Here is an 11,476-nt window from a genome sequence, read left to right on the forward strand (position 1 = left end):
TTAATAAAGAAATATAAATTTTTTAAATCTGAAAAAAATACATGAAATGAATGATGATATCAGTTTCTTCTCATATAGCATGAGACTTCAAAAGCATAATATTTCCCATCATGACAACTTTGGCAGCAAAGTAAGAAATATATTAGCAGCAATTCTCCTTTTTTTTTCTTCTTTTTTATTCCAGTATATCACATTCAAGTCTTGACACCCAAAACATCAAACACAATACATGCTGGGATTCTATGACTACTAATACCACCACCTGACACTTTTACTACAAATATCTAGCGCTTAGCTTCAGCACACTGGAACATCTCACTCAAAAAGAAATGCATTGTTTTTCAAAATGTCTGGCCTCCTACATTCCTTTACAAAATAAAAGAGATAATGCAACCAAGCTTAAATTCATGACTAAAAGAGAAATGGAAAAAACACATCAAATAACTGTCAAAGCTCAATTATATATGAATCAGATAAATAAGAAAAACAAGCTCCATATACTGCATTACCCACCACATCAATTTTCTTGAAAATAATAACAATCTTGAAACTCTTACACAGTAGTGAATATAATAAATCAAAACACCCATTACTTGGTTTCGTCATGAGATTCAGCACAATCCAGTACCTTCTCAAGACAAATTTATTTTCTTTGTTGACCACATTAAAGATGCTTTATATCCGCTGAATTTCAAACAGCTTCACGTCTGTGTCGTACCATATTGGAGGATCAACATTTCTGAAAAGTAAAAGTTTTAAAATGAGAATTTACATTGACTCTTCTCTTTTTTAAGAAATCTATATAGAACACAGCAGACCATTCTGTAATACAAATTACCATAAAGAGACTGGTCTGGTAATATCATAATCTACCTCGTGCAAATTTACTCCCATTTGGCTGCTATCGACATCAGAACTACTGCCCTGTTCAATGGCGCAAACAGTAGGCAGAACAATTTGGTTTAACCACAAGATATTTGCTTACACTGTTGAATGGTCAAAGTTTTGGACCAAGTATGGTAGAGTAATGCAGCTGATGCACTCTCATATCTTCTTTTCCATACAAATGCTGAATATGAATAATTCCCACATCTTTTACAATCAGAATTACATCAAGTCATCCAACAGAAAGTATTTATCTATAACAAAGTAGAAAAATAATAATAATAAAACAATCAATTTCACCTAATGAAATTGGAGAGACAAACAGAGTAAAGAAATAAAAATAGCCTATTTTCATTACTGCCACCTTAGTTCTCTTGAAGGGACAGCTTTCAATGGCTGTAAGACTGAAATATAATTCACAACAAACTGAAAACTTTGGGATAGTTTGCCATGAAAAAACAATAAGATGATCCTTTACCTTAGATAAATGATGCCCCACATGTAAGTACGGAACCAGGTAGCAGTACCAGCATTGGCCTGGTATTTGCGAATCAAAATGGGATGAGGAACTGGCAGCAGTCCTACTAGAGTTCCGTGCTGCAGGAAACGCAGGATCTCACTTTCGTCTGTTAATCCCCTAGAAAACACAGAATTTATTCTTACAATTTAATAAACTCAGAACCATTCAAACATAAATACATACACAAGTAAATATATATATGAACAGATAGAGAGATAAATAAAAATGAGGATAGACAGGCATTACCCTATGACACACTGATACAAAACTTGTATAAGCTAAAAAGAAACAAAGAAGAAAAAGAAAAAATTTCAAACAACCAGTAGCTTCAAAAACAAAACACACTTATCAATGCAGATCTTCTCCACTTGTGGAACAAGCACTTGCAGCAACCGCATAATGGTCTGCAGGGGGAGCTTATTCTTCCAGCTGAGCACCCAGCCAGAGCTGGGCTGCCATTGCTGTGCCGAGCCTCCTAATGCTGAGCCTGCAGATTCTGATTGTGGCACTGACATGGTGCTGGGACCAGAAGAGTCAGACAGAGCTGACTTCAGTGATAGTGCAGGACTCTCAGGTCGGTTGGGCTGAAAAAATGATAAATAATAATATTGAAAAAGTGCATTTTTTCTCTCTCTTTCTGAAAGAGAATTGGAAAAAAATATGCTGAACTCATTCCTCTTATAAAAGAAAAGACAGAAACAATGTGAAGGAACTCTTTTCATAAAACTCTGGTTTGTGAAAACATACATGCTATCAGTTTCTCTGCAGGAAACATGCAGTGAAAGGTATTGTAAGGTTTGTTAGGTTTACAGGGCACTGAAATATGTAATAACTTTAAAAAGGGATAAAAAATGTACTGCAATGTACTGCGTGCATTACAATTTTCATACAGAAATAACAAATACACAATGTAAAATAATAAAATCCATTCTCTTTCTTTGCATTTAGAATTTCTGCTTTATAACCTCAGGTCAATTTCCATGAAACACTAACAATGTTGCTTGTAGTATACGTCACTTCACTTTTACTTTTAGGGTATTCATATCCTACACTAAATTCCTTAATCACTTATTATTATACAATGTTTCCATTCTAGTTCTTCCAAATGGAAAAGAAATTCCCATAAACTGTTCTATTTTCTTCTTATTATACCTTCTTATATATAGCACACACTCCATGAATGGACTTAAATCTCCTTGACTTGAAGGAAAAAATTAAGATATCATGAAAATATGCTCGTCTTACCTTTTCATTTTCTATCTTAATTTAACTAATGAATGTAGGTGATTGCTATACATATAAATACATCAATAGTGGCTCAGATTTTTTTTTTTCAACAAAGCATATTACCTACTTTTGTTAAATTTATGCAATCATAAATACATTCAGCACAACATGGTTCTATTTCTATGGGTGCACTATACATGTTAATATAATAAATTCAAGGCATATTAGTAGTTTGATGTTCAATTATTACAATTGAGCTTCAGTCCAATACTGTACATGCAGTGATATTACCAGTATACTAAAAAAATACAGTAAGTTAAAATAAAGAAGAAAAAATAATAAAATTAATTAAAGAACATCCATGAAAAAATAAACATTCAATTTATCAAAACTAAAACATTATCCACTTTTATACTACTTTTCACCTATTCACTTCACTGTTTTTTCCATATTGTTTCAAAGCCCATAAAAGATGGGTAAAGAGCACCAAGGCAGCCCTCTCAGGCAGGCAAAATTCCACTTGGCCCAAGATCTGGATGTAATATTATGCCCCCAGCTCTTCCCCATAAAGACACAATATCACACATCCCACCATTTAAGGATTAAGAATAAGCCATAAACTTGAAGCCACGTAAATTGACAATTATTCATAGAAATGCAGTGAAATCATCCCCTACTAATACAGCTTTAAGAAATTTGAAAGATAAATACACATGTCAATAAGTAAATAAACAAATAAATACAGTAAATAAATAGTACTAAAAAAAATATCTAAAGCTCTGTCAGCCAAAATACAACACTAAGACAGTAATCAAGAAATGCTATTCAGGGTACGGATGCAAAGGGATGCCTCGCACATGCTCCGTAACATACGATGTTGCCCACCATAGATGTCGTGAGGCTGAGGGGAGCCGGCTGGAGATCGGTCAGGAGGAGAGTTTTATTGTCCCCTTCGATCTCCTCAACCTCCCCCGGCCATCTGCACAGACTCTCCTCCCCTTCCACCTCACTCTCCTCCTGCATAACCGTAACATGTAGAGCTCAGGATGTTTGGGGATGGGAAGTCATGTATAACATAGCAACTTCAAGGTAAGGATGGTTAGAGGAGTGATGATATGGGACTTGAAAGGAGTGTGAAGTGTGTGTGGAGTCAAATATGGTTAATATATAAAAGTTCAAAGATGTGAAGATATGGTTGCACCACGTGTATGAACTGTCATTTTGGCTGTGTATAATCAATCAGAATGACAAAATAGCTACAATATAATTGACATATTCTAGGCTTCTTTCAGAGGAACCACTTGAAGCGTAATGTTGAAATGTATGTCAATAAATATTGTACATAATATGCATATTAAATTGGTATATTTCAAAACATTTAACAAAACACTGTGAAAAATTATTGTAAGCATAAATCACAATTCCTTGAATACTCAAGTATTCAATATGACATCCCTTGCTTTTTACCAGCCATCCTTGCCTGAGTGAGCTTTAGTGTGTCTTCACCACACTGAGTAAAACCACACACTTGTGCCCTTTTGTATTGTTATAGTATTCCATAACATCAACTAACAGTCAATACTTTCAATTTTTCTTTATCATTACTATTTTTAAAAGGAAAAAAAGAAAACATTTCCAAGTTTTGAATTTGGCGAAATATATAAACCTGTGAGGGATGCAAAGACAAAGTGGCACTTGTCTGCCATGGATGGGTTAAGGAGATATCACAAAGACTGCCTACTCCCTACATAAAAGTAACTGCAACTAACTAAGAAACTGAATGCTGTTCTGGTTACTAACTGGCTATTTCTAAAGTAAATTGTTCATATATATCAATACCAAAGGGGCATGTACTGTATCATCAATTGCTTTACACAATTAGTTATCTTTTTTTTTTAATCATAGCCTGTAAAATCCAACAGACAAACATAAATAGTTATGATGTAGTATATCCACCACACACAATTTCCTTCTTTCTCTACCAAATCTAAAATACCCAAAGCTGTAAACAATACCACCCACTTCTTGAGAGTCTGATAGCTAGGCAAAAGCTGCCAAATAGAAATGGAATACAAAAAAAATATGACAGCAAGTACAAAAGCATAGCATTCAAGATCACTTGCAGCTGCATATCTTGCACAATTATTTGATCTCCATGAGGAAAAAACATCAATTATTCTCATTTAGTAGACTGCAATACTAAAAGTTGATGGTAACTTTTTCCCTTCTTTTCTTTCCTTTTCTTTGAGATAAATTCTGGCATATCAAGACTAGAAATGCTACCACTTTTACACTAAGTAATTTATTCTTGGAGGCTGGGCATTCTGAAATGTGACCATATGATCCTAAGTTTGTTAATCTCCCATTTTTACATACTATCCTACATTTTTTTCTTTTACTGTTCTATAAAAAAATAACAATAAGCATTATCATTTTACATTACCTTGTCAGAAATCTTGAGCTCATCTACAGCTGGCAAGTTGTGGTCTTCTGTTGGTGGCTGAATACTTGTGCCTTTTGGAATGGAAGAAGTTGCATCACTCACATCCTGGGGAATGGTTTCTCCGATCGCTGCCGGAGCTACAAGAGATGTGGGTGACACGGGCCCTACCAAATCCCCATTAACAGTGGCCGAGGTTGTGAGTTCGTTTAGCTGCTGTGTGGTTGGGTGAGCTGATTCTTTCTCTGTCATTTTCTCTAATCCTGGAAGAAAAAAGTGAGCCTTTAGGTTATAGTGCACCCTCAGTTCAATATAAATACACAAAAATGAACACTGATAAGGAAACCTGAGTTGTAATCAGCCTCAGCAAAACATTTCAGTTGTCATTCCACTACCATGAGTCACACTAGCCTGGGTAACTTAGTAGCACCAATGCTCAGTGAAATGTGTCAAGAAGGGAAGTGTGTGTGAAATTGCACTTGCCTCACCTTGGGGCATTAGAGAATATTTTATAAAAGTGACATCATGTTTCTAGTTTTTAGCATTATGCAAAGTGTGATGACTGATTTCCAGATCAGTGAGATTGGGGCCTGTGCACAGTGAACAATTAATGGATATCTTTCTTTCTATTTGTTATCTTTTCATATTTTGGCAATATTTTTTATTTGAAATTCACTATAGACGTCAAAGCCACATAGGAAAATCTTCAGTAGGTATAAAGATGATATTTTTATCATAAAATGCAAAAATGACTTCCCTGATGATTGTGCTTTGGACTACAAGAGATGTCAATCTTTGTCTCTGAAACTGCATCATATTTTTTTTGAAATAATGAAAGACTAAGAACTGTTTACTTCTTAAAAAAAAGAATTATCATTATCATCTCAAGTTTTTACAATATCAATTACAACAAGTTCTAGTTGTAAATCACAGAAGAAAGGTGAAAGCTCATGCCATTTCTTTTTCTTATATCAAATAATGCACAACAATATTTTCCCACAAGTTTTCCTTCATGGGGTAGATTAAACCCCATTAAGATTACCTTTATACAATTAAACAGTGTTAACATTTGATGCAATACATATTTATATATAAATTGAAAGATAGATAGACAGATAAATAGAGAGGTAGGTAGAAAGACAGACAGACAGAGATAGATAGATAGATAGAAAGAAAGACAGACAGATAGAGAGAAGGACAGATAGATAGATAGATAGACAGGCAGACAGAAACTGATTAAAAGATAGTCAGATACATATATATAGATACATATGGATAATGATATAGATATAGATAGATAAAGCCATATATAGATATAGACATGAATGATCTCTCTACTTTAACCTTTAATCTAACCCATGCAAGAAGAGACACAGGGTATACACACATACCCATCAGACACCAGTCTCTCTCACCTGGCATAGCTGCAAGGGTGGCAGTCTTGGTACCAGGCTGAGCTGGCTGTGCAGGCTGTGCTCCTTCCATAGTCTGGCTGCCATGATGGGACTTTGAGGAGTGCTGTCGGACAAGTGGTCTCTTCCCTCGCTTATTGAGGGATTTGTTAATGCTACCACAGTCCGTTGGAAGGTTTGCTAGGGAGTGGAATACCTGCCGTTTCCTAATGATTGTGTAGACCAGGTTGCTGTTACCTGTTAGAGTAAATTTACAAGTATTATCCCATACTGTCCTATGAACACTGACTGACACTCATCATATTCTATATATTCAACCTTATCCCTGACAATCATATGCAAGCTGTAAAAAACTGTGAAGGGGACATGTTCAGTACGTGTTATAAATCTTGCACAGCCTTGAACAATCCTGCAGCAATACCCACCATCTCATCCCCTAAGCTATGCAAACACTACTTCTTCTTCATCTTTTATCCATTTATACCTGCACTTTCAAAAATATGTTTTTACATTGCATAATAAATATAAATTTTATTTCTTTACATGTAAGTTATTTGAAAGTAAAACCCTCTATTTTTTTACACTTTACCTAACCATGTGTGTGATACAGACATGAGAATAAATACTACCACAATTTTTCACATATTTGGTCAAAGTTTCCCATTTCTATTTATGTGAGAGGTAATATCTTCAGGTTTCAAGCTCTGGTTCGACGAAAATAATACGACAGAAAAACAAAAATAAGAATGGTGATAAAATACTTGAAATTCAAGAAAAAATGAAAAGTTTCCTATATTTGCAGTCGAGTTTCATTACCATATAACTAGCTCCTAAAATAGAACAAGTTATGACATTCCAAGGTCCTTAAGGGAACTATCTCCATGTCATAATCTGAACTGAATTCCTCACCATCAAACTGATACTGGATAATGTTGTTGAATGTTTCCAGAAGGAAGAAGACCAGATGGTGATGATGTGGTGCAGAAAAGAGGAACCAAGGGGTAGAAAAAGCCTCCAGGAGATGCAGTAACTTATTGGCAGCCACCATTGACATTGTCTTGATGTATGGTGACACTGCAAAATGCAAAGTGAATACCGAGTTAAATCACACACTATTTAAAGCAACTTCACAAATGAAGTAATAAATATGACACACAATCTTCGTTCCATATGCATGAAATAATTTTGTAGAGCCTTTCTAGTAATCATCATACTATACTTCATTCAGAAGAGGCTTTGCCCACTCTGTTTCACTCTGTTGGTAAACTTAACCCTGAGAAGCAAATCTAGGTTGGTTATGTGTTTACAAAGTCTTTGTAAACACAGTATATACATTCTATGATCTATTTACAACTTACTACAACATTTTTTGTATAATCATAAGAAAAAGGAGAGGCTACATACACATTTCAATTAAACTGTAAGAAACAATTACTTTATCATTTCTTCCTATACCCCCACCTATCAAAACTTTATAATGGCCTTTGTATTATTATATGTAGGAGTGTGACTGTACATTTGGATATAGGTATTAGTCTGGGTTTAGGTCTTCTCCTTATGTCTGACTGATTCACTCACCATTAACTAGGATGGTCAGAAGACAGTCAAAGAGGGGCTGGAGACGTTGATGGCCAGTCGTTATAATCTTGTGAAAGACGATGATCATAAGGTCTGCATGAGTACCTGTTGAGAATATCTAAGTTTCAAGACTAGATCAAAAGTACATCAGTTTCAACAATCAAAAGTCTGCATTAATTATCTAAAATTCATCATTAAGCCTAGTAATATTAAAATCAGCATAAGTCAGGGGCAAAACTAGATCTCCATATATATACATGTCATAATCACAGTAGGCTTGATAGTATTCATTCTTATCAAAAACCATTAACTCAAAAGAGAAGTAATGGTTACCAGGATGTCCTCTACAACTTCCATTTACCTTAGTAAAATGAACACCTACCTGTAAACACTGGTATATCCATGGGCATAGATGCTGTATAAGGTTTGTTAAGGCGAACACCAAAGTTTCTTTCTCCACTAAGCAGGAGGAGAATAAATACACCAATGTGCATCAGGCCCACTCTAGCTGTAGGTTAGAAATCATATACAGTATGTAGTTTCAGTTCTACAATCATATCAAGAATAAAATCCTTCTGTCAGTAATAGAAGAATTAACTCATTGCCATCACGGCAGGCTTGTATGTACATGCCTTGCCCATTGCAAGTTTAGATTATTAATTCTTTGCTCATAAATGGCTCTACAAGTACTTAATCACCAAAGAATCAATTAATAGTCCAACCTATCTCATCTGTTTCTTTGATTTCCAGAAATGTTCTTTTTCTTTGCTTTACTGGCATTGTTAATAATAGCATGATTATCATAATATTAGTAACAATAATGAAAGCATTAGAAAAAACACCTTATTCTGAAAAACTCAAGGAAATAAGAAATCAATTGAGGTCATGTGGGCCTTCTAACTGGCTCCCTGGTGGCTGAACACTTGTGGAGCCATTTACTGTTAACATTTTTCAAAAGACAAAACTACACAGGACATTACATATTCAGGCCGGCAATGTTTTAACTTCCATACTGATTGCTAGTAATATCTAATAATCATGTATATGATTTAGAAATCTGATTTGAGTAATATTCTCTACTAATGCTGTGTACATATAGTATAATAATGCAATAACAAAATTTTATGAAATATTAATGAACACTGACAAATATCAAAACATTTAAGTAATTCTTTTTTCAATGTTGCTTTAATCAATGCTTCCATAGGTCTATCACAAACAAAATAGGGTAAGAAAGTTTACTTACACTGGTCTGCTCGTGCATCATTGAGGTGATATAGTATGGGAACCAGAATATCTAGGACATCACTACTTTTTAGTACGTAGAAAAGGAATTTCTGAGAAAAAAGAAAATACAATTATATTTTTATAACGATGCTCTTTGTGTCAACCATTAGACATTCAAGGAACAGTTCCTTTCATACCTAATATCATTTCATCTACAAATAAGTTATGCAAAAATCATAGGGATCTTTATCACATGTTTAAGGACTAATTTACCTTATTATAATCACAGAACTTCCAGAAGAAAACCAGCAGCTCTTGGTGGAAGTTGACTTTCTTTGTGGAATGTGGAAGATATGTTTGCTGAAGCGGGTTGTTCAGGAGCCTTGTGAAACCACGCAGGACAAATGAGAAATCTTCCTCACGATGAATGCGACTCAGGTAATTAATGAAGAGATTATCTGGGACCGTTGCCTATCAAACAGAATATCAAAATCAGGGGGATGATGATGCAAACATTAAATATGGCTATTTTGAAATCTCTTATTTTATTATCAATACTCTATAGGCACTGGAAACAAAAATATTTCTTTGATAATCCTGCTCCTACCTCCTCCATTTCCGACAAAGCAGCAGTTACATCATGATCTAAAGTTGTAATGAGAATCTGTAGGGCCACCTCCACAAGTGGTTCTCGGGTGTCAGAGAACAACAAGTGGTTATAGGGGACACCAAATCCAACTGGATCATAACCGCAGACAATGTTAAGCAAGGACGTGAAAAGAGGTAAGGCATGGCGATTGTCAGCTGAGGTGAACACTGCGATCCAGCGATTTGGAGACTCTGTGCCATCTGAAATGGAAGAAATAAAACTGGCAATAAATATATACACTTTAACTGGGAATAAATAAACAGAGAAAAAAAGTGTACCAATAACATACCAACATAGTCAATACATTTAGGAAGTAAAGCTCACAAAAAAACTAGTGATATCAATTCAAGTAACTCATAAAGTTATATTTCTTACCTGAAGAACCACTGCACTACATTATACATATCTACAAACATGTTCATTATAAAGAGAGGTCAAACATATGTTTTTTTTACTTACCTGAAGAAGGCTGATAAATGCTCTGACTGAAGCATGTGAGGATGAGTTTGAGGATCTCAGTTCGGTTCAAGTCTTGATTTGGCACATGAGGGGGAGAATGAGCAAACCCCACACCAGCCTCCCAGATGAACTCACAACTGTCAATACTCTGAAGATCTTCATGTTTGTCCTGATTGTGAACAAAATCATATTCTTTAGTATCTGCCCATGTCAAACTTAGATCATAGCAACAAAAATCACAACTTTAGACTATCGAGTTTGACCGTAGGTGTTTGAGACATTATAATAAACACTGCTAAAAAAAAATAATAGTGAGCTTCAAAAATTGTCTCTAATGTCAAAATTCTCTGCTACTTTTTCCAACCAGAAAACATCGGTTCATTTCGGTCACCTTAAAACATCCTCCAGTCAACTTACCGGTCCAGACTTCTTATTTGTTGTAACTGTGAAATCAGGGCAGAACAGCAAATCCTAAAAACAAATAGAAAAAATTATAAAGCAAACCTTTAACTAAAAAATTTGATCAATGTCATCATCATAGCACATTTCCTCAAGTAATTCCCACATAATACACAAATGACAACATACACATAGGGCATGAATGAGGCTGTGAGCTAAAGGCATCGACTCTCCGTGGCCATCTTCCTCTCCAGCTGGAAGACTTGACCAAAAGAAGCCCCTCCAGTCTGGGTCCTCGAAGATATAGGGGATCACCCTTGTCAATATCCGCACAGCATTCAGCACTGTTTGATTTACAAAAATAAGTGTTAGTTTTAAAAGTAAGCCAAAAAATATATATATTTCCCAGATTTCCTTAACTTGTCTACATATTCTATACATGCATCTACAGGATTTTCTCTTGTAAAACTTCAAAAAATTGTTTGAAGATGCAATGCTGGCTTTTTTGTGGCTTAGTGTCATATAAAAAATAGTAGTAAATCTAGTTATTTCTTCTTAAAGTTTCTAGATGTAGCACAAAAGATTTTTTATTTATTTATTTATTTTTTTTTTTCTTATCTATTTTTTCTTTTATGAAACTGTAGTCTAGGCCAAGATAATACACTCTACTGATTTTCAAT

At 34.8% G+C, this 11,476-nt stretch overlaps 1 protein-coding gene across 1 annotated transcript in view; it reads right to left on the minus strand.

The window, feature by feature from the left end:
* Nucleotides 1-191: 191 nt before the first annotated feature.
* The window catches only part of LOC113828995 (protein HID1), a gene marked incomplete in the record, with an annotated part of 12,914 nt that continues 1,629 nt past the window's right edge, over nucleotides 192-11,476 (minus strand). Inside the window, 15 exon segments of the mRNA XM_070120827.1 lie at nucleotides 192-739; nucleotides 1,364-1,522; nucleotides 1,751-1,989; nucleotides 3,518-3,649; nucleotides 5,076-5,335; nucleotides 6,488-6,721; nucleotides 7,394-7,558; nucleotides 8,063-8,167; nucleotides 8,445-8,570; nucleotides 9,309-9,399; nucleotides 9,563-9,760; nucleotides 9,897-10,138; nucleotides 10,398-10,566; nucleotides 10,815-10,868; nucleotides 10,986-11,140. Of these exon segments, the coding sequence (XP_069976928.1) occupies nucleotides 676-739; nucleotides 1,364-1,522; nucleotides 1,751-1,989; nucleotides 3,518-3,649; nucleotides 5,076-5,335; nucleotides 6,488-6,721; nucleotides 7,394-7,558; nucleotides 8,063-8,167; nucleotides 8,445-8,570; nucleotides 9,309-9,399; nucleotides 9,563-9,760; nucleotides 9,897-10,138; nucleotides 10,398-10,566; nucleotides 10,815-10,868; nucleotides 10,986-11,140 (2,393 nt within the window).

Source organism: Penaeus vannamei, chromosome 1 (genome assembly GCF_042767895.1).
Source record: "Penaeus vannamei isolate JL-2024 chromosome 1, ASM4276789v1, whole genome shotgun sequence".
Classification (NCBI taxonomy): Eukaryota; Metazoa; Arthropoda; class Malacostraca; order Decapoda; family Penaeidae; genus Penaeus; species Penaeus vannamei.